Source organism: Bos javanicus, chromosome 7, assembly GCF_032452875.1.
Source record: "Bos javanicus breed banteng chromosome 7, ARS-OSU_banteng_1.0, whole genome shotgun sequence".
Classification (NCBI taxonomy): Eukaryota; Metazoa; Chordata; class Mammalia; order Artiodactyla; family Bovidae; genus Bos; species Bos javanicus.
Window position 1 is genome coordinate 60,825,120 of NC_083874.1, and position 27,867 is coordinate 60,852,986.

The 27,867-nt window shown below is 40.6% G+C and overlaps 2 protein-coding genes across 4 annotated transcripts in view; one reads left to right on the plus strand and one right to left on the minus strand.

The window, feature by feature from the left end:
- Positions 1-27,867, minus strand: part of PDE6A (phosphodiesterase 6A) — a 124,454-nt gene that overhangs the window by 86,996 nt on the left and 9,591 nt on the right. The window lies entirely within an intron of this gene.
- On the plus strand, positions 1,922-24,571 carry SLC26A2 (solute carrier family 26 member 2). Of its 3 annotated transcripts, XM_061424019.1 has the most exons (5): positions 1,922-2,168; positions 4,109-4,176; positions 13,336-13,514; positions 15,776-16,484; positions 17,966-24,571. In XM_061424019.1, exons 4-5 carry the CDS (start codon positions 15,801-15,803, stop codon positions 19,484-19,486), a joined length of 2,205 nt encoding a protein of 734 aa, XP_061280003.1. In that variant the 5' UTR covers positions 1,922-2,168; positions 4,109-4,176; positions 13,336-13,514; positions 15,776-15,800; the 3' UTR covers positions 19,487-24,571. The 3 variants fall into 3 exon arrangements, with proteins under 3 accessions (XP_061280003.1, XP_061280002.1, XP_061280004.1); XM_061424018.1 differs by lacking the exon at positions 4,109-4,176; XM_061424020.1 differs by lacking the exon at positions 4,109-4,176 and having other exon boundaries at positions 1,922-2,148.

Consider the following 27,867-nt stretch of genomic DNA (forward strand, 5'->3'; position numbering starts at 1 on the left):
CGTATGGAATAAGAGAGAGAAAATGATAGCCGTTATTATATTAAACCAGTCTTTAGTGGTATCTATTACACACAAGGATGGGGATAGAGTCTTACCTTTGACTAACACAGTAAGTGTAGTGGTTAAGAGTGGGCTTTGCAGGCAGCTATAATTGGGTTGAAATCATGCTGTTGTCATTTATTAATAACTGTGGGACTGTGGACAAGTCACCTAACATCTCTGAGTCCCATTTCTTCACTGATAAAGGGAGAGTCATAACATAACACCCCCTCAAAAGCTTCTGCTGCTGCTAAGTTGCTTCAGTCATGTCCGACTCTGTGAGACCCCATAGACAGCCCACCAGGCTCCTCTGTCCACAGGATTCTCTAGGCAAGAATACTGGAGTGGGTTGCCATTTCCTTCTCCACAAAAGCTTCTATGAGGCCTAAATAAGATAATAAATGTGAAGTTTTGTGCATCCAGAAATAAATAACCAGAAATTGTTAACTGTTGTCTTCTGTTTGTTTTGCAACTTATAAGGAGTGGACAAAATACATTAACACCCATTGTCTTACTGACTCTTGAGTGTGGGGCCATTAATTACCCTTGGAAAGGTGAGATTATGCGATTTGTCCTCATTGCTAGGGGATTGTACCAGGAGCAGAACCCAGGTGTTCTGATCCTGATATGGCTTGTGACTCTGGAAGTTCAGAATCTGGTGGGTGACAGAAACCTGAGGCTCATCTCAGGGTAAGAAATGGAGTTCCTTGAATATGTTCTTGAAAAGGGAAGAAAAGCAAGTTGACCATTTTGTTTCCTTCACTGGTTTTCTTTCACTCCCATCTATCCTGTCATTCTATGCAATCATCTGTGAACCCCCCTACAGGCAATACAAGATGGAAAATGAACAAATGAATGTATAATCTATATCGGATAGTGCCTAATTTGTGGCACATAATTAAATGAAGACTACATGCTAAAAAGTGACTAGCAGGACAGTCGCCAAGGAAAGGGCAGGCAGGTCTTTAGCTTGACACTGGAGAAATAAGTAGAGGCCAGGTACTGGAACCAGTCAGTGTCTAGGTCGAGAAAGAGAACAAGCTTGGCAAAGGAGGCTAGGATGGGTGGAGAGGGCTGAGGGAAGGAGAGTTGCGACGTTAGAAGGAAGGGGCCGGGGCCCAGAACATTCAGGACTTTGGGGGCATAGGGAGAAATTTCACATTATCTATGAATGTCAAGGAAAGCCACGGAGGAATTACATTTCATATTTATATACTCATTTACATCTTTAAAAGAACCTTTGGGTATTGGTACCTTCGGTCGAGAGTAAGTTAAACTGGGGCAAGAGGCCGTCTTACTTTGTTGCAGACCTTTTCCCATATAGGGCCTCCATTTCTCTCTCAGTGGGCTTCCCTGGTGGCTCAGACGGCAAAGAATCTTCCTACAATGTGGAAGACCTGGGTTCAATCCCTGAGTCGGGAAGATCCCCTGAAGAAGGAAGTGGCAACCCACTCCATTATTCTTCCCTGGGAAATCCCACGGACAGAAGTGCCTGGCGGGCTATACAGTCCACGGGGTCGCAAAGAGTCGGAGCACTTTTTTTCTCTATCAATAAAAGAGGGGGGGTGCCAAAAAGTCGAAGATGAAAACGATACCCCTCTTAAAGGAAGAACAGTTTAAGCTCTCCTTAGAGCATTTCCACGTCTCGCCCGATAGTGAGTCCTCGCATTACCCTAAAGGTTAAGCCGGAGGAACCGTGATCTGCCCACTTCCAACAGGCAAAATCTCCTTCATAATCAGGAACGCGTGGCTTCTTCTGTACAGTACAGCCAATCGCGAGGAGGAAAGCGGCTTGGGGGCGGCACTCTTGCCGGTTCTGGCCGCGTCATTGGCTGATAGCCGCGTCGCTCTGTCGCAGTGCCACGTGACGGCGCAGGCTGAATTTTCGCTCTATAGTCGCCTTCCTCACCTCCCGGCGGGTGCCTGCTCACCGCTTGCCTCAGTCCCGCCCAGCCGGGCCACACCTCCTCCTGGGGCAGGGCGATGGGCGGGCAAGGGAACTGGTGGGTTAAAGGGAGCCCGGCCCGGCAGTGGGCTACCTCCGCTCGCGCCACGCTACCGCCTCAGTCCCGCCACGGCGGAGGACGCGCCTTGGAGCCGGGTCGCACGGTACGGCAGAGACTCGAGAGGTGAGGCGAGGGGAGGGACTGGAGACCGGGGAGAGTGAGCAGTTGTGGCCTCCGCGCGGTCAGCGGGCTCCTCTTGGAGTCGTCTTCGCCTGTGTCCCACGTTGTGGTGGGAGGAAGCCCTCGCCAACGGTCGCTGCGGGCAGTCGTGGCTGGGCCGTGAGAGGTGGGCGTGCCTCGGGGTTATTTCCTCTGTCGGCAGGGGCGGAGGCAGGGCTAGCGTCGAAGCCCCACATCCCCATCCAGTGAACCCGACCCAGCTCCTGCGCTTGAGGTCTGTTCGTCCTTCATCCCATCTAACGCGCCGGGTGGTCCTCAGCTCGTAGGTGAAGGCACGGGTCTTCCTCCGGAGTCCTCCTTGTGCCATCCGGAACCCCGATATCTGGGAGCAGGACCGAGGAGATGAGGGCCACCCTTACCACTTCAGATGGGTAAACTGAGCCTTGGACAGGAGAGAGGACTTGATTTCTTGGTTTTAAAAACTACATACCAGGTTAAGTACAAATCATACTTCTACTTCTTTGAGATTCATAGACTGAAGTTGAAATCCTTTCGCTGGTGAGATGGAGACACTGAAAGGACACAGAAAGGGACAGAGCCTTGCTGAAAGTCACACAGCAAGTCATTTGCAGAGCTAGGACTTGTACCCAGCTCTTCAGACTCATAGGCTATTAGACTGGGCCCCTTCCTTGCGCAGATTGTTGGTCTACGGTGAGTTAGAAGCATTCAAGACTTAATGGCACTCCTCTCTGGCACTCATTCTAGAACCTTTTTTCCTCATTCCTGGGGCTCTTTATGTGAAATCTGGAACTAATGTGATATCAAATATTGAGTTAAGCGGAAGTTCTTGTCTTCAAAAGTTGAGTGAATGAGAAATGGAGAGCCAAAGCTGTTGGCAAGAAATAAGTCCATTTTTTTTTTCCTCTTCAGTAATCTCAAAGGATGAAGACTAGTAGCTGTCATTTTTTAAGCAAATGCTATGTGCTAGGCACTGTGCTAGGTACTTGGCTTCGTTTTAAAACAACACTGCAAGTTATGTAATGTTATCTCCATTTTACAGGTGAGAAATTAATGCTGAGTAAAATGAAGTTTTTTCCCTTGGTGCCATACAGATGTTGAACAGTGTGGCTGGGATCTGATTAGAGTTCTTTCTGACTTCAGAACATACCTAGTGATTCTTGAAATATGGCCCACAGTCTACTTACTCAGAATCACCCAAGGGGCTGTCTTGAATCTCACCCCTGGGTTTGTCTGAGAATCTCCATCTTAACAGATCTCCGTGTTGGGTGTCATTGTAATATAATTTGCTGCTTCCTGGAGGAAGATCTAGAGATGATGTATTGGGATTTGACAAGATCTAAATTAGATTCACTAGGGGTCCTTTTGAGAATTGATGTTACTTTTAATGGGTATAAACCGTCAGATAGATGCTTCCCAAACTAATTTCTTGACACAAACTTGGTTATGGTGTGTGAGGGTGGAGAGGGAGGAGTAATTCCCTTTTTACCAACATAGCTCATAAACTGTTATTCATCCATTTGCTTAACAAATACTTGTTAAGCTCTTATTAGGTGCTGTACAGTTTTAAGGTACAGGGGATACAGTTGCAAACTGCATTAATTATCAAAATTAATAATAGACTCAGAAATGAGTTGAGTACTTGGCCACAAAATTACTGCTTATAACTAGCTCCTAAGACCTCTTAGCAAGGAAACAAAATTGGGGTCCATGTGTTTTAGAAGAGAGCTAAGCTTGGAAATTGGAAAATGAGGATTGAGAATCTGGTTCTACCAGTTGAACAAGTGACTAAACTTTGATTTTTCTCATACTGGAGAATAGGAATTCGTATTCTATTTTCAGATTTACTGAGGAGGCAAGTGGAAGATGCTGATGAAATCTTACTAAATTTTTATTAAAATTTTTTTTCTTTTTTTCTTATTTAGGTGAAATTTTTTGAAAGCAATGTAGTGCTGTGCAAGGAACTATTTAATTATTTTACCATGGTTTTACAGTAAGTTATTTTCCTCTTGGGTATTTTATTATTCTGTCTTATAATGGGCTTTATAAGAGAAAGAATATATTATAGTGCTTATACTACTGATGTAAGCCTTATGGTGGTGGTTCTTTTTACATCACAGAATTAATGGACATTGTTAATCATTTGTGATAACTGAAAAGTAGGGAATTTAAAACAATTATTTATATAAGTTTGGCTGTGCTGGGTCTTCGTTGTTGCTCGGGCTTTTCTCTAGTTGTGGTGCTTGGGCTTCTCATTGCAGTGATTTCTCTTATTAAGGAGCACAGACTCTAAAGCACAGGCTCAATAGTTGGGGCGCACAGGCTTAGTTGCTCGGAGGCATGTGGGATCTTCATGGATCAGGGATCAAACCCACATCTCCTGCATTGGCAGGCAAAAATCTTTACCACTGAGCCACCAGGGAAGCCCCAGGAAGGTTTTTTTTTTAAGTTATTTATTTTTAAAAATTTTTGGCTGCTCTGGGTCTTGGTTGCTTTGCACTGACTTTCTTTAGTTGCGGTAAGCGGAGGCTGCTCATTGCAGTGGCTTTTCTTCTTGGGGAGCACAGGCTCTAGGCACATGGGCTTCATTGGTTGTGGCACACGGGCTTACTTTCCCCTCCGTATGTGGAGTCTCTCCAGACCAGGGATCAAACCCATCTTCCCTGCATTAGCAGGCAAATTCTTATCCACTGTGCCACCAGGGAAGTCCGGGAATTTTTCTTTTTTTTGGTCTTCACTATATTTACTTGGAACTTCACCTTTTTCTTCATTTCAATAAACATAAATCATAGCCATACATAGCAAGTTGGAGGCATTGCGTTAGATTCTGGGTATGTAGACACTGGGATGACTTGGTGTCTGTCCTGAAATGGTACTCGTGTTTGAGAGACATGTAAACTTGAGCGACTTGGGTGCTAAATGTCATGTCATTTGTTGGAGAAACATAGCCTGTGAAATTTCAGCCCCCTTCTTCTATGGCATTTGAGGTGGGACTTAAAAGATTAGAAAAAGGACTAAGACAGATGGAGACAGAAGGGAAAGGCATCCCAGACTAAGGAATGACATGAGCAAGGGCCCCAAAGGACAAAGGCTGTTTAGTATTTTCATGGACGGGTGATTGGAACACTGGTGCATGAAAAGAAACAAGAGAAAGGCAGCTGCAGGCTTATTCACAGAGAGAAGACTAAAGTTATTTGACTATATTCAAGGAGGTAGAGAGTTATTGCAGATTTTTGAAGAGTGTATCCAAATGATTTGATGTCATGTTGTTAATGAATGCTCCTTTTGAAGAAGAGGCAGCATGGGATGGTGGTTAAAAACATTGGTTTTATTCAGTGTTTAAGGCTGAAGTGTGTCTGCAACTTTCAAATAGTTGAGAGAAAAATTACCAAACAAACCAACTGGTATGTGTAAAGAGTGCAAAAGTAGTACAGATATAGCAAAACATTAACAATTGGTGAATTGTTCAACGGGTGAGTTATGAATAACCAGTGTTCGTGTATCATTCATTCAACATTTCTGAATATTTGAAAGGTTTCAAAATAAGCTGTTCAGAGACAGAGTAGGCTTGAATCAGATAGGTCTTGATTCTCATCATGATTCTACTGCTTAAAAGCTGTGTGAGTACTGGAAAATTATTTCCAAGCAACACAGTCCACACCTATTCCAGCCTAGTTTAACTGAGATTTTCCACTTAGGAAAAGAGACTTTTTGTTCACATTAATATTAGGTTAATGTTAAGACTTCTCAAGTTTTCCACAAACGTTAGATAGAGGTTATTTTATATAATAACTGTTTATATCCCCTTCTTTGTCTTTTTTTTTTTTTTTTGCCTGTGACGACATGGCATGTGGGATATTAGTTCCCTGACCCGGGATTAAACCCATATCCCCTGCATTGGATGCATGGAGTCTTAACTGCTGGACCATCAGAGAAGTCCACCCTTCTCTGTCTTCTTTTGGATTATTTACTATTTTCTGTGATCCCATTTTATCTCCATTGTTTATTTGCCATAACTTTTTGTTATTAATGGGATTGCTTTAGAGTTTATAGCATCTGTAACTATCACAGTTTGCCTTCAAGTGATATTATATCATTTCATGTATAGTGTAAGATGCAATGCTATGCTCGCTCCTGGTTTTGTATATATTAAATTATATATAGCATAACATTGGCCATATTAACCATTTTAAATGTTCAGTAACATTAAGTATAAGTGGAATTATATAGTATATGTCCTTTTGTGTCTGGCTTCTTTCACTCATCTTTGCTGTAGATGAAGAGTATCTGAGCTTTATTTCTTTTAATGGCTAAGTAATATTTCATTGTGTGGCCTAGACCAGTTTTTTTTCCATTCATCTATTAACAGATACTTGGGTTATTTCTGCCTTTTGACTCTTGTGACTAATACTGTTGTGAACGTTTGTGTACAGGTATTTGGTCCCTGTTTTTAGTTCTTTGGGGGATATACCTAGGAGTGGAATTGTTGGGTTATATAGTAATCCTGTGTAACTGTTTGAGTAACTACCAAACTGTTTTCTGCAGTGTTTTTACCATTTTACATTCCCAATGCAATGCATCAATTATGTTTCAAAGAAACAATCAAGTTTTAAAAGTTAAGAATTATTTTTGAAAAAAATTTTTTTGTTAAAATAATTTAAAAAAAATAAAAACCAATCTATCCATCAACAGAAAACTTAGTACATGCCTCTTGGGTGCTCAGTCCTATGCAAGGTATTGTGAGAGTTCACAAAAAGCATAAAGTAGCTCCTTGAATAATTTTTAATCTAGTTGAAAAGATAAAATGTATATTCAACAGACATTTATTGAACATCCAAACAATGAGAATTTAGAGAAAAATGAGATTCTGTTTATGTGCCGATGATCTATGTTCTCTTCCCCTCCTCATTTGTTTTTTTCAATTTTGGCTTCTCTCCTATGCTTGACACCCCCAGTTTTCTTTTTTCTGACCAGGGATCAAATGCACGATCCCTGTAGTGGAAGGCCAGAGTCCTAACCACTGAACCACCAGGAAAGTCCCCAAAATGCCCATTCCTAATTGCTTACTGGATATCCTCATTTGGATATCTAAAAATCTCAAACCTATGACATATAAGGCAACCTTTTTGTTGCTTCCTGTCTTTCCGTTCTGTCCTCCACAGTCCCATGCACTATCCTTGTATGTGGCCCACCTCAGAGTTCATCTTAGATGTATCCCTTTTCTGCAAGCATCATCTTTTGTCTAGTTGCACCTCTGAAATATCAAACCTCCTTTCCTGCCCTGTCTTGGAGTTTATGTCCTTTCCGCCATAGCTTACAGGATGAAGTCCAGGCTTCTTGGGATTACATAAGGACCTGTCTTGCACTCCAGTCTTACCTTCTGCAGTTTCACTCCAGAAATCTGGCAAGCTAGGTGACTTTTTCCTGGGTCTTGGATTTTTCTGGGACCTTCCACTTGCCTGAGTTTCTTTTCTTTTCTTACCTACTTTGCAACTTCCTCACATTGACCTACAGCCTATTCTCTATTCTCAGAGTATGGCAAACCTCTGTTATGGCACTTAGAGTGTTATAGTTTATCTGTTTATAAATCTGTCTTAACCCACTGATTGTGGGTAGAAACTGGGTTTCTTATCCATTTTCATATTAATTTATTGATCTCCTGCTATGTGCTAAGCTTTGTTCTTATTGGGGATACAGTAGGTATGAAAAAGACTATAAATAACATTTTTTATAAGTATAAATGCACAATATAATTGCAAAAGTCTATGAAAGTTCTGTGAAGAAAATAAAGCCAGATAAGGATTTTTGAGAGGAGTGGCAGTATTATTTGGTATGGTCAAGGAAGGCCATTATATGGAAATGATATATAAGCTGAGGCCTGAAGAATGAGAAAAGGCCTGCAAGATCTGAGTGTGTGTTTCCTTATTAAGGTCTCTGCACTTGCTCAACTTCTCTGCCTGGAACAAACTTGGCATGTATTTGGCATGTTCCAAATAACAGCAAGAAGGCCAGTAGGAAATGAGGGTGGAGTGTTGGACAGGGTTTAGATATTATTAGCTGTTGGAGTAGCCCAGTTGAGATCTGATGGTGGAGGGAAGTAAGAAGTAACTGGATTCCAGATACTACGGACAGTGGGGAGAGGATGGATATATTTAAGGTAGAGCAGACGGGGAGTGAGGGGGAGGGGCATGTGAGGGGGTGAACAAAAGCAAAATCGACCCCTAGATTTGTAGTCTAGGTTCTGATGCACTGTGTCTAGCACAGTGGTTAGCTCGGAGTAGATAAGGAGACCAGTACTCAATCTCTGGAATCAAGATTGCCAGGAGAAATATCAATAACCTCAGATATGCAGATGACACCACCCTTATGGCAGAAAGTGAAGAGGAACTAAAAAGCCTATTGCTGAAAGTGAAACTGGAGATTGAAAAAGTTGGCTTAAAGCTTGACATTCAGAAAAGGAAGATCATGGCATCTGGTCCCATCACTTCATGGGAAATAGATGGGGAAACAGTGGAAACAGTGTCAGACTTTATTTTTGGGGGCTCCAACATCACTGCAGATGGTGACTGCAGCCATGAAATTAAAAGATGCTTACTCCTTGGAAGAAAAGTTATGACCAACCTAGATAGCATATTGAAAAGCAGAGACATTACTTTGCCAACAAAGGTCCATCTAGTCAAGGCTGTGGTTTTTCCTGTGGTCATGTATGGATGTGAGAGTTGGACTGTGAAGAAGGCTGAGTGCCGAAGAATTGATGCTTTTGAACTGTGGTGTTGGAGAAGACTCTTGAGAGTCCCTTGGACTGCAAGGAGATCCAACCAGTCCATTCTGAAGGAGATCAGCCCTGGGATTTCTTTGGAAGGAATGATGCTAAAGCTGAAACTCCAATACTTTGGCCACCTCATGTGAAGGGCTGAATCATTGGAAAAGACTCTGATGCTGGGAGGGATTGGGGGCAGGAGGAGAAGGGGACGACAGAGGATGAGATGGCTGGATGGCATCACTGACTTGATGGACGTGAGTCTGAGTGAACTCCGGGAGTTGGTGATGGACAGGGAGGCCTGGCATGCTGCGATTCATGGGGTCGCAAAGAGTCGGACATGACTGAGCAACTGAACTGAACTCAGTCTCTAGGAGCTCACATAGAAAGTTAACCAGTCCATCCTTGAAAGGCTTGTTGACACTTAGGAACATTTGTGGAATAAGCAGGGGTGCAGGCCCACAGAACAAAGACAGGTCTGAATTTTCATCTCATAGTACTTGAACTTCTTAGTCTGCGGCAGAGGGCTGGATCAGTGGCCAGGGCTGAGCCATCCTGGTTGTAGGCACCCATGGATGGGATGGAGCTAGATACAGAAGCTTTAGCTCATCCTTTTAGCTTCCCAGGCTGTACAATGTCGTGATCTTCCCTGAACTTATCTGACAACAGTGAGCTAGAGGATCAGATGGAACTGTGTAAATGGAGACTCTGTCTTGGTTTTACCTGTTTATGGTTTAGTTTTTTTGTTTTTAAATAATCTTAAAACTAATTTTTATTCATAAAGGGCAGAAAAGTAAAATACTAATTACTTAGTTGAAAAAGAATTAAATAGCATAACAGACCAGAAGATGTAATGAGATAATAGATAATTATTATCAAATGAGTGATACAGTAAGTGATTTTCTCAGAAACCTCCAGGGCTTGTGCGCTGTCTGCACGTGAAAGTCTGCCTTTCTTACCGGGCATACCGAGCCCACAGTACCTTTGCCGCTTTCTCTCTCACTGACCTTCCATATGCACCTGGTGGTTTAAACGTGTCATACTAATTTCTCATTCTTTCCCTCCAACCCCAGAACTACTGCTGTTTGTGTTTTCTTCTCCCTCATCCATTTTCCAAGTCTTCATTCTTTCATTTCTGACCCAGACTTCAGAGCCCAGGTAGGTACGTTGTTCCCTTGAAGCCTTGCTAAACTGTTCATCTCTTGCAGGTTTCTTCCCTGCTTAGATGCTCTGATCATAGTAGTTGGCAGCTTCGAGTGTATTTAAAAGTGAGTTGTCTAATATACAGTTAGAGAATATACAGTTAAGAGTCTAAAGTACAGTAGAGCAAAGCATGAATATGGAATCATTATGCTTCAGAGGGAGACTTTACCAATCTCTCAAGACTATTGCCTTCCAAAAAGGCATTTCAATTTCACAAATTGAAAAACTGTTTTATATACACTATTGGTTAAAATATGCTATAATTACTAACCAAAAAGTAGACATTGTTTCTCTTATATCTGCAAAATTCCAAAAAGAAGTTGGCCGAGTGCGGTCAGGCTTACATGGAAGGGATGTCCCTCCCTTTTAGTCCAGTGCTCTTTGTTGTTGTTCAGTCGCTCAGTTGTGTCCAACTCTGTGCGACCCCATGGACTGCAGCACACCAGGCTTGCCTGTCCTTCACTGTCTCCCGGAGTTTGCTCCAATTCATGTCCACTGAGTCTGTGTTGCCGTCTAATCCTCTGTTGCCTCCTCCTCCTCCTGCCCTCAATCTTTCCCAGAATCAGTAATTCACATGGAAAACAGTGCCAGGGCTGCTGTTTCATCACCAGAAAAAGAGAACCAAGTAGTCACAACTTCACGTGCCTGATCAAAGAAGGAAGTACAGAAATGTTCTTTCTGTGTTGCCTGAACTGCCATTATACTTTAGTATATGAACGTGTAAATGTATTTTTCAAATATTTTGTTGGTTATTTTTCTCCAGTTCCTGCAAGATAATGTGAAAGGTTCAAGAGTTTTCCTTTTGAGCCTTTTTTATCCCTCACTGTCAAACATCAATGTTGATAAAGGGAGAGATTATCCTGTATGATACAGGAGAATCCTATTTTATTAAATTTCATGGAATATAGAGTAGGTATTCCAACTTTTTAAAAATGGGGGGTCTGGCTATCGGCTATATTTCAAGGATAAACACTGTAATTTCTTAATTTTCATGAAGCAGTTGGTGAATACTATAATTAACCAGTAACAGGCTTGAGGGAATGAGAGGATTTTTGTGCAAAAAAAAGGATACTTGAAAAATGTAGCTATTTCCAAAGTAGATATTTCCACCTGAAAATAAATACTGCTTTGCATCCTACCTTTTCTGTATTTCAGTTATTTATTTAGCAAATATTTTCATTCCGGTTTTGGAAAGCATATACTTGGACACAGTAGGGGATACAGAGATGAACCAGAATGAAACTTGCTCTTAAGGAGCTTAATCCATACAGAGATCATACCTACAATTTAGTTTAAGATAATTTTTAATGTTTTTTTTGGGGGGGGGGATTTAAAATAGGCTTGAAAAAAGGGAAAAAAGTAGTTTTGAGAAGGATTCTAGATGGTAACTAGGATCAGTAAAAGGCTATAGATCGTATTTGGATTCAAACTGATGGCTAAATCAGTTCCACTTCTAGGACTGCTTGTGAGTGAATACCTGTTTTATCTCCACCTCAGTTTTTGAGAGCTGGAGATGGGAAAGGACCACGGCCATGAACACAGAGGAGAGTTGGACACAAGTTTGTTGGTGTCAGTGCTAGGTCATTTTGGGTAGCAAGTAGGTGAAACTGGGATCTGTAGGGTACCTGAATTTCAAAGTGTTTAGAGATAAGTGAAGTTAAAGAAAGCTAATTAGTGACATGGATAGTAACATGCTCAAAAAAAAGAGCTATTCTTAGAGTCTTAAAATCTGGATTTTATTATCTGGTTAAGTTACTTACAAGCTACATGAATTACTGTAAGTCATTTCACTTTATTATAATCTGCATCTTTATATTTAAAGTGGGTTTCTTATAGACAGCATATAATTGGGTCTTTTTAAATCATATCTGGCAATCTATTTAATTGGTATGTGTAGACTATTCACACTAAATGTGATTTTTTTAATATGTTTGAATTAAATTCTACTATGTTACCAGCTATTTTCAATGTGTTCTGTTTTGGGTCTCATTTTTCATTTGGGTTAATATGAGAATTTTTTTACAATTCTATGTTATCTCCACAAGTAGCTTCTTATTTATATCTTAAAAAATTTAGTGGTTACCCTTGAGTTTACAGTATACATCTTCCTTCATAGTATTGTACTACTTCATATATAGTACAAGATCTTAGAATTCTTAATTCTGCCTGCCGTAATTTGTACTCTTATGCTTTTTATTTTGCATGTGCTATAAACAAAATGCATTTCTATTTTTGCTTTAGGCAGTTATCTTTTAGAGCAATTAAAGAGTTTTAATTAAAAACAAATTTTATTTTCATGTGTTCCATTTTCTAGACTTTCTTTGTTGTGTATTGTGCACACCTGAGTTTTGTCTGGTGTATGTGTGTGTAGTAGTAGTAGTAGTGCTGGTCTGCTGGCAATAAATTCTCTTCATGTTTGTCTGAGAAAAGTTTTTATTTCTTCTTCATCCTTCAAAAAATGTTTTTTTCTGGGTTAACAGTTATATTTCTGTGATAAAAGTATCACTCCATCTTCTGGCTTATATGGTTTCCAAAAAGAAGTCTGCTATAATTCATATCTTTGTTGCTATATTTAGCATGTTTTTTTTTTTTCCTTCCTTTGGCTGTCTTCAGAATTTTATTTTTGTCTTTGTTTTTAGCAGTTTGAATACGATCTGTGTAGGTGTATGGTGCTGTGTTGTTTGGTTTCGTTTTATATTTGTCCTTAGTATCCTCTGAGATTCTTGGATCTGTAGTTTGGTGTCTGTCATTAATTTTGGAAGATTCTTGACTATTATGTCTTCAAATATTCCTTCTTCCCACTCTATGTCTTCCCCTTTTGAGATTCTAATTATGCATAAATTTGTTTATTTAATACACCCCACCACTCTTGAATGTTCTCTTATTGTTTTTGATTTTTTAAAAGTTCTGTTTTTCTCTGTTTTAGGTTGGGTAATGTCTATCGACCTATCTTCAGTTTCATCGATTCTTTCTTTGGCTTTGTCAGGTCTGATGGTCCTGTCAGAGGCATTCATTATCTCTGTTACTGTGTTTCTCACTTTTCGTATTTCATCTCAGTTCTTCCTTACAGTTTCCTCACTCTGTCACACTTGTATTATTAATTTTTACCTTTTCCTTTCCAGCTAGCTGTCATATAGGGCAAGATTGGAATTTTATTAGTTTTTCTTATGCCTCTTTTGCATACCTTAGGTTTGGAAAAGCCTTTTGACCCAGAAATCACTAAGAGCTATTCCAAAATAGAATGATGTAAGGAATGCACTCAAGCAAGCTTGGCCTGAAAGTAGAAAGTGAGAAGAAAGGTATGGACCAGTTGCATTGAGGGATGAAGAGCTGCTATGTGTTTTCATCAGTCTGATTGACTTGCTCAGGTAAGCAGTCATCTAAATCTGTTCTTTTTTTCCTTGTTTGTTTAACAAGACCATCAATGTAACTGTTATTTTACTCTTGTTCAGTGGGATGACCAGCTATAGTCCTTTTATCCTAACCAAAATTAATGTGGATTGCTTTTACAAATACTATGTTCTTGAATGGGTCATGGGTCCTGGATTATGGCGTCTTGGCAATATTAGGCTTATGGAACCTCACAAGGGCCTATCTTTTTGTCAGTTCTGAAATGGAAAACTCCCTGAGTCCTTTATTTAATATTATGCTATGCTATGCTAAGTCACTTCAGTCATGTCCGACTCTGTGCGACCCCATAAACGACAGCCCACCAGGCTCCCCCGTCCCTGGGATTCTCCAGGCAAGAACACTGGAGTGGGTTGCCATTTCCTTCTCCAATGCATGAAAGTGAAAAGTGAAAGTGAAGTTGCTCAGTCGTATCCGACTCTTAGCGACCCCATGGACTGCAGCCTACCAGGCTCCTCCGTCCTTGGGATTTTCCAGGCAAGAATACTGGAGTGGCGTGCCATTGCCTTCTCTGTATTTAATATTATTTTACCTCTTATTGGCCACACTCATAAATTTGTTTATTCATTTATTCTTTCCTTCATTCAAACATTTTGTAAGCCTGCTGTCTCACAGTTACTGTACATTGTTGATGATTATAAAGATGAACAAGATAGCTTTTCCCCCAGGAGCTGGGGAGACTCTTCCTTAATATAAGAGTGTGGTTAGTACTGTAGTACAGGCGTGAAGTGCCAGTTAATTAAGATTCATTTGGGCTGAGGAAGATTGGTCAGTGCTTTGAAGAAGAGAAAGAATTTTTAACTGGATTTTTAAAATGGTTAGGATCTTGGTAGGCAAGAGTTTGATGGCCATTCTAAGCTACTGCTACTGCTAAGTCACTTCAGTCCTGTCTGACTCTGTGCAACCCCATAGACGGCAGCCCACCAGGCTCCCCGGTCCCCGGGACTCTCCAGGCAAGAACACTGGAGTGGGTTGCCATTTCCTTCTCCAATGCATGAAAGTGAAAAGTGAAAGTGAAGTTGCTCAGTCGTGTCTGACTCTTACCAACCCCATGGACCACAGCCCACCAGGTTCCTCTGTCCATGGGATTTTCCAGGCAAGAGTACTGGAGTGGGGTGCCATTGCAAACAGCTAACACAAAGACACTGATTTGTGAAGTATTTGCCAGTTGACACTCTGTTCCTCTGAAGGCCTGTTTCTTTTTCCTTCTCTTTTACTACAAGACTTATTTTTGTTGTTGTTGTCCCTCCTCTCTCTTTACTTGTTTCTACCTTCTATGTTTTCCTATAGTTTTTAGTGACAGGTCGTATGGCCCTGGTTTTGTGCTTTAGGACCCAGAGATGCAGGGTCACCTGGATCACCCTCCAAGTTGATGTGTTGGGCACCATCATTCCTCCGTTCAGCTTATGTTTCAGAGTGTGTACTTGGAATAATAAAGCAAATCTGTCTTTGCATGTTTATAGATCCTGCACACAGGACAGATGTGACTCTCTACTACACAAAGTAGAATGAGTAGACCAAAACCTTTCAGAGCACGTATCAGACACCTGCCCCATCAGTCCACCCCATACTGGTGCTTTGTTTCCTTCAGCAGTCCCTTATCAACTTGACTCTTCTTTTCTACCAAACTAGAATATGTTGTTCAAAGATCCAAAGGCATCCTGTCCTTTTTTTTTTTTTTAATTTCCCAAAACATTTAAGTTTACTCTGTCACTCACATTTCTTTTCTGTTTATTTTCAACAGCTAGTAGGTTATTTTAAAAGGGCCCCACCTCTAAAAAAAAATCAGTCATCTTCCTTGTTTCAGGGACTTTTGCAGGTAAGGTAGTTGTCAAGGTTTGAGACCAGAACCTCTTTTGCAGAATTCCTCAGAGTAAAAAACCTGAAAGTAAGATAGTAGCAGGTAGAAAGGAGTAGATGGGCTACCCTGAAGGAAAAAACTGCATAAGGTGCCAGCAGAGGTCGGGGAGAATCCTTGATAGTTTATACTTTTGGGCAGCCCTGTACTCCGTAAATTGTTTGCTTTAACTTGGTTGTTTACGGTCTGATTCTTTTTTCCTGGGTCAAGACAAATGAGGCTCAACTAAGGAACGTGAACAAAAGATACCTACCCCCAAATTGAACTCCTCTTAACTCTCATGCATGACAAGTAGGACTGTTAAAATATGTGCGTACTGAGAATTACAGAATTAAGTTAACCCTGCTGTTTTCTCTGGGATAGGAGGCTGAAACATCTGTCTCCAGAAATGTCTTTGAAAAATGAAGATCAAAATGACCTTTCACCCAAGGACTCAGTTAAAGGAAATGACCAGTACAGAGCTCCATCTGGGATCCATCTGGAGCCTGAAGAGGAATCACGTAATGACTTCTGGCAGTTTGAGCCCAGTAATCTTTTTAGACACCCTAGGATCCATTTGGAGCCTCAAGAGAAATCAGATAATAACTTCAAGAAGTTTGTTATCAAAAAACTAGAGAAGAGCTGCCAGTGCAGTTCAACCAAAGCCAAAAATACCATTTTTGGTTTCCTTCCTGTTTTGCAGTGGCTCCCAAAATATGATCTGAAGAAAAACATTTTAGGAGATGTGATGTCTGGCTTGATTGTGGGCATCTTATTGGTGCCCCAATCCATCGCTTATTCTCTCTTGGCTGGCCAAGAACCTATCTATGGTCTGTACACATCGTTTTTTGCCAGCCTCATTTATTTCATTTTGGGTACCTCCCGTCACATCTCTGTGGGCATTTTTGGAATACTGTGCCTTATGATTGGTGAAGTAGTTGACCGAGAACTATACATAGCTGGCTATGACACTGTCCATGCTGCTTCAAATGAGAGCTCATTGGTAAACCAGATACCAGACAAGACATGTGACAGAAGTTGCTATGCAATTATAGTTGGCAGCACTGTAACCTTTGTGGCTGGAGTTTATCAGGTAAGAAACGATGGAATAAGTGATTCTTTCTGGCAAAGAAATCACTATACATGAAGTCTCAGTTCTGTCAGGGATCTTAGCAATCATAATAATTAAAGCTATCATTTATTGAGTGCACAGGATATGGAAGAGGTAGTGCCAAAATTTAAACCCTGGTTTGACTCCACAAGTAAGATAAGGCTGCTTCTATTTTCTCAACTTCAGCCTGCCTTTTAACTAGTGAATGTCAGTCAGCCAGAATTTAATTATTTGTTTGTAAAAATTTAGACCAGAAAGGGACCTCAGACCACCTAGTTCAACTTCTTAATTTTATATAATAAGAACTATCAGATTTGCTTGAAGTTACTTGTGGTTGGTTATTGGCAGAGTCAGCACTAACAGGCAAGAGGGTGACTGGGGGTTGGGAGAGGAAGAGTGCAAGTTTTTTAAACTGTAGGTGACTTCCCCCTTTCTTTTAGAATTGCTGCTCTAGTCAGTGATTCTCACTAAAGTTTGTAGTTTTCTCGGACTGTTGGGGAGGAAACAAGTTGGGGACCTCTATTTCATACTATCAGCCAGGAGAAGGATTAGAAATGAAGTTCTTGGGTCTCCACAGAATCCATTGATCTGCCATTACCATCATGCCTGTGCCTTTTGGCATTCAGGACCCAGTGCCAGCATTAACCCTCTTCTCTGTTAGAGACATTTTGAACCAATATGGGGCGCAGGAGAGTAGCTCACTCTATTAGGTGCCTGGGTAGGAGGCGAGGGAGAAGAGGCTGGTGAACAGAAGAGTCGTGTCCTGAGTTCATTTTTACTTTTTCATTAGTATGCCTCACCAAGAATGAGGAAGGGTACAATAGAATTTTGAGGAAGAATTAATTGGGAAGAGGAAAAAGAAATAAAATATTGTATCTTTGAGGATGTAGAATTAACATGGAAGGCAGTATGGTATAACCACATATACATAGGCTGAAAATCATTCTCAGTTTTAAGTTAGATTAAAGAGAGTTCTATAATTTTTAAAGTGTGATTCCATTTTGATGTGAATCTAGTTTTTTGTTTTATCAGTAAAAACTTTACTTTTACAGTAATGATAACGTGATTTAAAGAAAAATAAATGTTTTTTAAGTTAGAATTTTTCCAGTTTGCATCTTTATGATTTCTCATAGATCCTTGGGAAACTTTTTCTTTTTCAAAGCAATCTGAACCTTATTCAAGTTTAAGAAACATTGAACAAGAAAGTAGGAATCCTGACTTCTTGTCTGGGCTAGTTAGTAACACTGTGACCTTGGGCAACTTGTTCAGGCCTCTGAGTGTCAGTAAAATGAGCACTCTCTTTGTAAAATGAGAGAATTGATAAATGATTGTGTTTTTGTTTCTAGCTCTGACATTCTGTGGTGCTCTGGTAGAGTGTCTCCACACAAAGAAATACTAGGGGAATATAGGATTTATAAGGTCTTTTCCATTTATATTTAACACTTGTATATCCTTTCTTCTAGGTAGCAATGGGCTTCTTTCAAGTGGGCTTTGTTTCAGTCTACCTCTCCGATGCCTTGCTGGGTGGATTTGTCACTGGTGCCTCCTTCACTATTCTTACATCTCAAGTCAAGTACCTCCTCGGACTCAGCCTTCCTCGGAGCGCTGGAGTGGGATCACTCATCACTACTTGGATACATGTCTTCAGAAACATCCGTAAGACCAATATCTGTGATCTCATCACCAGCCTTTTGTGCCTTTTGGTTCTTTTGCCAACCAAAGAACTCAACGAGCGCTTCAAGTCCAAGCTTAAGGCACCGATTCCTGTTGAACTCTTTGTTATTGTGGCAGCCACATTAGCCTCTCATTTTGGAAAACTGAATGAGAAATATGGCACCAGTATTGCTGGGCATATTCCCACTGGGTTTATGCCACCCAAAGCACCTGACTGGAACTTAATTCCTAGAGTGGCTGTAGATGCAATAGCTATTGCTATCATTGGGTTTGCTATCACTGTATCACTTTCTGAGATGTTTGCCAAGAAACATGGCTACACAGTCAAAGCTAATCAGGAAATGTACGCTATCGGCTTTTGCAATATCATCCCTTCCTTCTTCCACTGCTTCACTACTAGCGCAGCTCTTGCAAAGACACTGGTGAAGGAATCCACAGGCTGTCAAACTCAGGTTTCTGGTGTGATGACAGCTCTGGTTCTTTTGTTGGTCCTCTTGGTCATAGCTCCTTTGTTCTTCTCCCTGCAGAAAAGTGTCCTTGGTGTGATCACCATTGTAAATCTCCGGGGAGCCCTATGTAAATTTAAGGATCTGCCCCAGATGTGGAGGATTAGCAGAATGGACACAGTTATCTGGTTTGTTACTATGCTGTCCTCTGCACTGATCAGTACTGAAATAGGCCTGCTTACTGGGGTTTGTTTTTCTATGTTTTGTGTCATCCTCCGCACTCAGAAGCCAAAGGCTTCATTGCTTGGCCTGGTGGAAGATTCTGAAGTCTTTGAGTCCATGTCTGCCTACAAGAACCTTCAGGCCAAGTCAGGCATCAAGATTTTCCGCTTTGTGGCCCCTCTATACTATGTAAACAAAGAATATTTTAAGTCTGTCTTATACAAAAAAACTCTCAACCCAGTCTTAGTAAAAGCAGCTCAGAGGAAGGCAGCAAAGAGAAAGATCAAAAGGGAAACAGTAACACCCAGTGGAATCCAGGATGAAGTTTCAGTGCAACTTTCCCATGATCCCTTAGAGTTCCATACAATCGTGATTGACTGTAGTGCAATACAGTTTTTAGATACAGCAGGGATCCATACACTGAAAGAAGTTCGCAGAGATTATGAAGCTATTGGCATCCAGGTTCTGCTGGCTCAATGCAATCCCTCTGTGAGGGACTCCCTGGCCCGGGGAGAGTACTGCAAAAAGGATGAAGAAAACCTTCTCTTTTATAGTGTATATGAAGCCATGACTTTTGCAGAAGACTCTCAGAATCAAAAAGAGAGACATATTCCCAATGGTCCGAATTTTTCCAGTGATTGATTGAGAAGGTAGATGGAAGGAAGAATCCTGTCTAGCCAATAGATTAAAATTTCAAGTGTGTAGCATTTTATACTGTGGAACTGGAAATTGCTGCACACAAGAAATTTTAACCTTTTGGCTAGGCAGAATTCTTCCTTTGAAGTTGATGGCCTTTGTAAATACAGAAATGCAACAGAGCTTTTAGTTAGGCAGAATCAAAAAAAGAAAATGTGGGTTTAAGTTTTCTCTCAAATATGAGATATTCTTGGAATTAAATATCTGTTGAACTGTAAATTAGCCCCAAACCTAATTACCATCCTGTTTTAGGAGATATGCATCTGAACTCTTGCTTCTCCAGGAGGTAAAGGGGTAAAGCTGGCATGTACATAAGAGGTGCTGGAGCCTGTTTGGCATGGCTCTTTGGAGAGAGAGGAGAAAGGAACTAGGGAAAGAATGTATGTCTTCTCTTCTAACAGCAAGTCAAGAGGCTTCTGGAGTGCACGGTAGTAACTAGACAAGCTTGTTCTCACTTGAGCTTCTCTATCCCCTGTCTTTGCTCTCCAGATGGCAGTCAGATCTCTGGCTTTTTACAGGAAAGTATCGTTCCTCTCTGGCACAGTCTTATCAGGAGTCTGATGGCAGAGCAGGTTTGGGAAACCCTACCAGTCAGTCCCACATTATACAGAACGCTCATGGTGTGATACAGTTGATGTTTTTAGTCAGCCTTTTTGTTTAGGGTAAGTAGGTGAGAAAAGAGCTCTCCATGCCAGTCAACATAGTGAGAATCCTCCCTGTCTCTTCTGTGATTCCTGTCTGTCCTTGTTTCTGAGTATTAATCTGCCATTAAGCTCTGTTTTAACTTTCATGTACTGTGTTTCCCATGGAATCTCTTCTAAACCGCTATGTTTGATTGCCAGTGAGTGACAAGTTTGCCAGAGAAAAGGCACAGTGCTGACTTAGCAATTTCATGTAGCTTTTTAAGTGACCTTGAGGCAAACTGTTCCAGACAGATTGCAAAAAAGGAATGATTGACAACTTCCCTTAAACATTTTTAGTAGTGAATTTTTCTTTCCTTCCCGTGTTTAGCAAGAGTAAACTGGCAATTGACAGTCTTTCTCATATTTGAGAAGCTACTATTCATTTTTAATCTGTAAGAAAAAATTTATTGTGACCAATGGAGAAAAATGCACAGAAGTGACAGATGCTTCCAAAACAAACATTAATAATTGTCGATGTTTTAGTGAAAACAAAACTAATGCTCACTGCTACGCACCCTGTTGATGTGTAATAAATACTGATGACAGTGACCACTTTTCGCTTTTTGGGCCACCTAAAACCATTGTGTAAAAGGATTTAGAAGCATCATCTTCATACAACATATTTTCTTTGGAAAAGTATGTCCAACATTGAAAGCTTATAGTTCTGTATCTGGACCTTTATGGGTGAGGGAAAAAACCAGATTTTCCAAACTTTAGATTAGGAGACTGGTTTATATGAGACTGAAACATTTAGCACACCATTTTAAACAAACAAGATAAAAACCACGAAAGTGCAAAATCATTTTTAACCCATCCCTACATTCTAAACAGTATGTTTATGAGAAACAAACCCTGTGTATAGCACATCTACTGAAATGGGAGACTTTTAAACATCTTTCTTGTTGGCTCCATAAACTGCAAGTGTTGATTTTCTTTTGAGAGAGCTCTGCCCATCAGTTTACATGAAAAATGCCTTCCTATCATTAAAGCAGTTTCTCAGGAGCTAGATTTCTCTCTTTGAGGTGATTTACATCACGATTAAATGTAATAGTGTCCTTAGAGTTTTGACATCCATTTAGAACTTAAGTCTTGAATTTCAGAAATGTTAACTGCTGTTTGTATTTGTGTCTCTTTTGTTTATTGTTTGTAACAAATATTTGCTCTGTCTCTCCAGTCTTCGATGAATAGGAATAGTAAAATCAAAGTATCTTGGTTGTCATTTGTTTTCAACCCAGTCTTGTACCTCACCCGAGCCAAGTTTTGAATCCAGATCATGGTAAATACCTAATGCCATGTGACAGAGTAATGAGTGCATGTTCAAGATGACTTTATAGTTTAGCAAACCTTACCATGGGGGAATTAAAAAAAAGAGTCCAAAGAATTTAGAAAATCTCTTAAAAGAACAGAATAACAGGCTTTGACCTTTACCTCCCATTTCTGTCCAAAATGTAGATATAAACAATTCTGGAACTTTCTGCAATTAGCAGATTCTTGAATTGTGTTCTGGTTTGCTTTTCTCCTATCTACCCGAACAAATAAGACATTCTGCTTTTGGAAGCCATTTGTAAAAAATACTGAAGATACACTAGAATTTAAATCTTACCTTGTCTGCTTGGTTTGAAATCTGCCTGTACTTTCATGTTAAGATTTTTTGATTGCTGGTATTTAAAGGAATCAAGCCTGAAACCAAAGCCAAAGAAATCTGCTTTCTTGCTCAAAGGTTTGGTTGATTTAGTCGATTAGGTGATATTTTATACACTTTATTGACACAAAATGTCTTGTTTACTCTGAACTTTAGAGTCTAACTGAGGCATATTTGTATTGCTTATTGATGAATGTACAAAATTCTGAATATCTTAAAATGGTCATTTAATTGAAATGTATGTACAGTCTTGATGGTTAAAACTCATACACCCAGAGGGGTAGAGTTCACCTAGAGTCAAAGGGTAATATTCAAGAGAGAGGTGAAGGGGATAGACTATTAAAAAGACGATCTCTGAGCAAGCAAGGGAGAAGAGGGCCTCAGATGAATAGGATTCAACCCCTGGTTAGCTTCATACATGACTGTCCATAGTAGGGAGACCAGGATTAAGAGCCACAGCTTAGTCTGAGAGCAGACTCAGAACTGGATTCTGCTTCTAGAAGGGGAGTGCACAGATTCACCAAAGCGAAAGAGCTGGTAGCCAAGGTTGAGGCCAAAGCCGGGGTTGACCTACTGCAGAGCTCTAGACTGAGTGACTGTTGGCTCTGATAGCAGTAAAACTGACAGATGTCTAATTGACTTTTTTAAGGAGCAAAGGAAAACAAAATTTGGATAAACTGACATAGCTTTTAAACATCAGTAGACACTGAAGCCAAAATTTACTGGTAAATTTATAGCATGGTAAATGGTGATCTTTAAATGGTGTCAAAATATTAGATGAATTCATTAGACTATTCTAATGCTCATGACCACATTTTAACAAGAAAAGTAATTCTCTGCAGGGGTATTCGGTTAGTAATTTGTCACTTAAGAACACGTGGGGTGTTAGCCCTGAGCTTAATATAAAAGTGAGAATAGGGTTGTAGTGAATTTTGGGGGGACTTAAACCTAGAAGTTATAATGATAAATTCAAACTTTGTGCTCCGTATTCATGTTCTTGTTTTCCTCTATGTATTCCTAGAGATGAGCCGTGTAGACAGTACCTCAAATACATCCTGAGGACCTATGCAGGAGTCTAGGGCCCTGGCCAGGTGCTGGGACTTAAATACTAAATCCAGTAGGTGGGCTATATGCTAACTCTTCTAGTAACACATGGCAGCACTTGGAGGTGCTTTATGGAGGGCCTAAGCTGAACCTGGACCGATGTCTGAGTGGAAGGCAGGCAACTGAGGCAAACAAGGACACCCCTGTTCTGCTCAAGGAATGATTGCACAGTGACAAGGTAAGAATCCAATCGATAGGATTCGGACTTTGATTTTTCTGTTCTTTGATGTTTCTCTTTTTTTCCACTACTGTTTTATCTGTTCTAGTGATGCCTTATTTGAAACTGGGCTTTAAGAACTGCGAAAAGGAAGAAATTAGATCTAGAAAGCTTTTAGGCTATGAACTAATTAGGCTTTTTTTTTTTTTTTTCTTGTGGTATAAAGATTTTAGAAATCATGAATGGAATCATTCAAGTGCTAATAACAAGAATGAAAATTATAATGCAGTAGGCCAAAATAATATACCAACTAGTTTATTATCATAGCCTATTATCATTATTAAAGTAAAATAGTTTTGAAATACTATATACAATTTTAGGTTTTTTAAAAAGATGTTAGTAACTTTAGAAATGGAGAATTTAAACATAGAAGTGGGGGAAATTTATTTCTATAAGGTAATTTTTATCTTGACAAGGACTATTTTTTAAACAAGTGTTTTGCACCTGAAATTTTAAAGTAAACATGTTAATACAGTTAGGAAAGTAAAATAAGCATTATACCAAATAGTAGACTTTTTTCTGGTGTGTATTTTTCTCCTAGTGATGTAAAATAGGAAGGAGATACTGAATTATGAAAACTGGAATAATGAAGGACACTAGATGGCTATATTGGAGCCACCACATTTATAAATCTACATTGGAACTTTGGATAACCTTTCTTGGACTTGAATTATGACTCTGAAATTGGCCAAATAATTGTAATCTTATTAAAAATACCAATGACAGAATTTCTAACAAAGGGTTTTTACTAGGCAAACAGACAAGCATCCTTAGGCATAAAGGATCTCTAACTGCAGTTTAAAGAAACTTATTTTAGGGAAGTTTCCCACACCCCAATCCCCATCCCTAAAAAATTAGTTGGAATGATACTGCTCTTGCCTTTTCAATTCAAATCAGTTGGGGAGTTACTGTTTGAGTTCTGTTGCTGCCATGATTCCTCAAATTAGTGTGAACAAACCAATCTATATAACACGCTACCTTTTTTGGTCTCTTCAGTTTTGTATACAAATCAATATTAGGATTAGAGCTGAATGAACTTAAATTCTCAGTCTTGTCTATTCACTAAAAAAGAATACTGCTTTTTTTTTCCAGTTTATTCAAGGCTAATGACTTTTGAGAATTTGTTTTATACCATGTATGTATATCTGTTTAAATTAAAACAAGTGCCCTGATGCTACTCCACATAAATTATGCTTAATCCTCCATGGATTGAGGATGAGTTGTTGATGGATTACAGCCTATTTCAAGAGAGGGGGGAATTGGTTAATAGCAGCTCCTTTTCTTCTGGGATCTGTTTGTGATATTATTAATAAGATCCTGTATGTGTTGAGATCTAGAGGTGTCATTTCATTTGTCTTTTAATAAACTGTTATGCTAATAAAATATTACTGTGTATACATTATTCAAGTGCAAGAGGGAAGTGTTTCTAACTAAGCATATTTAGGTCGCCAGTGAATTTTAAAATACCGTCTCTTTACGTTGGAGTGTGATTTAGTCATTCATTTTTGCCACCAGACAAAAGTATTTGTCCTTACAGAAAATCTTAAAGCATAAAAAAGCCTAGTTCTTTCCTTTTTGCTTTGGGGTCCTGAGTCCCCTCTGGGGACTCAATTTTTCTATCAGTGAAGTAGGGGAAGAGGACTGGATTGCTCAAAGAGTCTGCCAGTTCTTATGTTGCAGGACTCTTGTTCGTTACTGTGTTGAAATCAGAAAATTCAAATCTGGCTTATGTTTTACTACTGTCCTAACACTGAATTTTGAAGCACATTTTCCTCATCAGATTGCAGCTAACACCTTATACCAACTAAGTGAGAGAAGTGGGAGTGCAGTTCCTAAGTGGAGCACATACCACTTTGTAAGGACTAATCTGTACTACCATCGCCTCCCCATACCTGCTGAGAGCCTCCCGGAGTGTCCCCCCTCGTCTGCCTCTCAACTGTGGAGAAGAAGTAGGAGTGTGTGTATAGGGTTAAGGACAGTTGTCAGTCTTCCTTTGGCAGTGCTTTGGTAGCCCTGGGCATTCTGCTCCTAAGCTCGCACCTGCCGCACAGGGTGAAGGAGTGTGCCCTCACTCCGTCTGCACGCAGCATCTAGGATCCAGAGCCCCTGCAGTGCCTCCCACACTCATCCTCTGGCATGTCCTCTAACCAACTTGGAGGGCTCTGCGATCCTGTCGGTCCTTTCAGTGCTTGTGTCCTTGGCCTTGTCTCTCCTCATATAGCACTACTGCTTAAAGTTTGAATTTCCAGATCCATTGTAACTGATCAAAGTATGGCTCTTCTTGGAGAAATAGCCACATGTGCATGTATATACAGACACTTGATTAGAAAAAAAGGCTGGTTCATGGACCCTCATATCATAAAACACCTTGCATTGTAAGCTCTCCCCAGATGACTGTATCCACATTTATGGCTTTAATTCCCTTATTATATGTATGCTAATGCCAGCCAAACATAATTTCCAGCCTGACATTTCTAAACACTAACCAGCATGTCTGTCTGTGTATAAATCTCCACAGCTGTTACTGGACAGTTCAACCTGGATCCCACAGGCATCTCATAAGCAATATATCTCCAGGCACCTCCTATTTAACCTCTCTTGATTATGGCATGAGCTAGCTACTCAAGCCAGAATCCTGGGAAATTCTAGAACATTCCTCTTCATCTCTCACACCAAAGCCATCTACCTGACAAGTCTTTGAAGTCCAACACCTCTTCTTTGCCCTCAATGTGTATCATTTCTCTTTGGGATGATGTCACAGCCTAACTAGTTTACCTGTATTTCTGCAGCTCAGCCTCTACATTGGTTCTCAGTTTCTACAAAAATGAAGTTTGACACTTGTAAGTGGTTCTCCAGTGTTTTTAGGGTAAGTTCAAGATTAATGCTTTAGCCAACAGGACCTTAAAAACTGTTCTTGCTTGCATCTCCAGTCACTTGTCCTACCACACATCCTTTGCTTGACATCCCTACGTCTAGTTAGCTATTCCCAAATGGGCCATTTTTTTAATACTCAGGCCTTTTTATAGAAGGCTATTCCTTCTGCCAGGGATTGCTTCCCAGCCCCATATACATAACTTCCTACTCTTTCTTCAGACACTTCACATTAAATGTCTCTGGCTCTTAGCAACAATTCCTATTGAATTCCTCTTCTCATGAGGCTCCTTTGGGCTCTATCTCTATACTTCTGTAAATTTCTCTGATTATTCTCTAAAATGGCATTTACAACTCTTATTATTTTTCCCTCCTCTCATTGATATCCTCTGCTTCCTGGACTGCTTGAGGGGAGGGTCATGAACTTAATTCATTCTTTGTGCCTCTCAGGTCAGCAGTGGGTATTTTATTAAGGTCCAACATTTCAGTGATTATTGAAAGCACGGATATATTGATGGGTGACTATTTCTTTAACACTGGCTTATTTGCAGAGCCTGTCAATTATCTGCCCAGTCAATTAGGTGGCATGTGTTATCAATAGTTGAAGGGATAAGTGTGTATAACGGGGTGAATTGGGTAGTCTGAGGTACAGTTATTTCTTTTTTTAAAAATAATTTTATTTATTTTTGGCTGTGGTGGGTCTTCTTTGCTGCACAGATTTTTCTCTAGTTGTGGACATTGGGGGCTACTCTAGTTGCTGTAGGCAGGCCTCTCATTGCTGTGGCTTCTCTTGTTACGGAGCACGGGCTTTAGGACACACAGGCTTCAGTAGTTGCAGTGCAAGGGCTTTGTAGCACAGGCTCAGTAGTAGTAGCTCCTTGGCATGTGGGATGTTCCTGGATCAGGGATCTAACCCGTGTCTTCTGCATTGGCAGGCAGATTCTTTACCATTGAGCTACCAGGGAAGCTCAAGGTACAGTTATTTCTAAATCAGTTGCTTGAACAAGTCCCACATCCTGTGTCTCCTCTCCCTTTCCTCTACTTTCTCAGTCTCTGCTATGTCAGAGAAATTCCAAGTGGCTGCTCCTAATTTCTTCAGTTGGCTGAACTGTCTCCCTCATGTAGCCCACCTCTGCCCTCTGGTGGTGGGAATATGCTCTGAGTGAGTGAGTGAAGTTGCTCATTTGTGTCAGACTCATTGTGACCCCATTGACTACAGCTCATGGAATTCTCCAGGCCAGAATACTGGAGTGGGTAGCCTTTTCCTTCTCCAGGGGATCTTCCCAACTCCGAGATTGAACTCAGGTCTCCCGCATTGCGGGCAGATTCTTTACCAGGTGAGCCACAAGGGAAGCCCAAGAATACTAGAGTGGGTAGCCTATCCCTTCTCCAGAGGATCTTCCCGACCCAGGAATCGAACTGAGGTCTCCTGCATTGCAGGAAGATTCTTTACAAACTGAGCTACCAAGGAAGCCCTCTGCTGCTGCTGCTAAGTCGCTTCAGTCGTGTACGACTCTGTGCGACCCCATAGACGGCAGCCCACCAGGCTCCAGCGTCCCTGGGATTCTCCAGGCAAGAACACTGGAGTGGGTTGCCATTTCCTTCTCCAATGCGTGAAAGTGAAAAATGAAAGCGAAGTTGCTCAGTCGTGTCAGACTGTTCGCGACCCCATGGACCACAGCCTACCAGGCTTCTCCATCCATGGGATTCTCCAGGCAAGAGTACTGGAGTGGGGTACCATTGCCTTCTCCAGGAGGCCCTCTACCACATCCCAATTCAAAGATAACTATCTATCCTTTGGTATTATGAT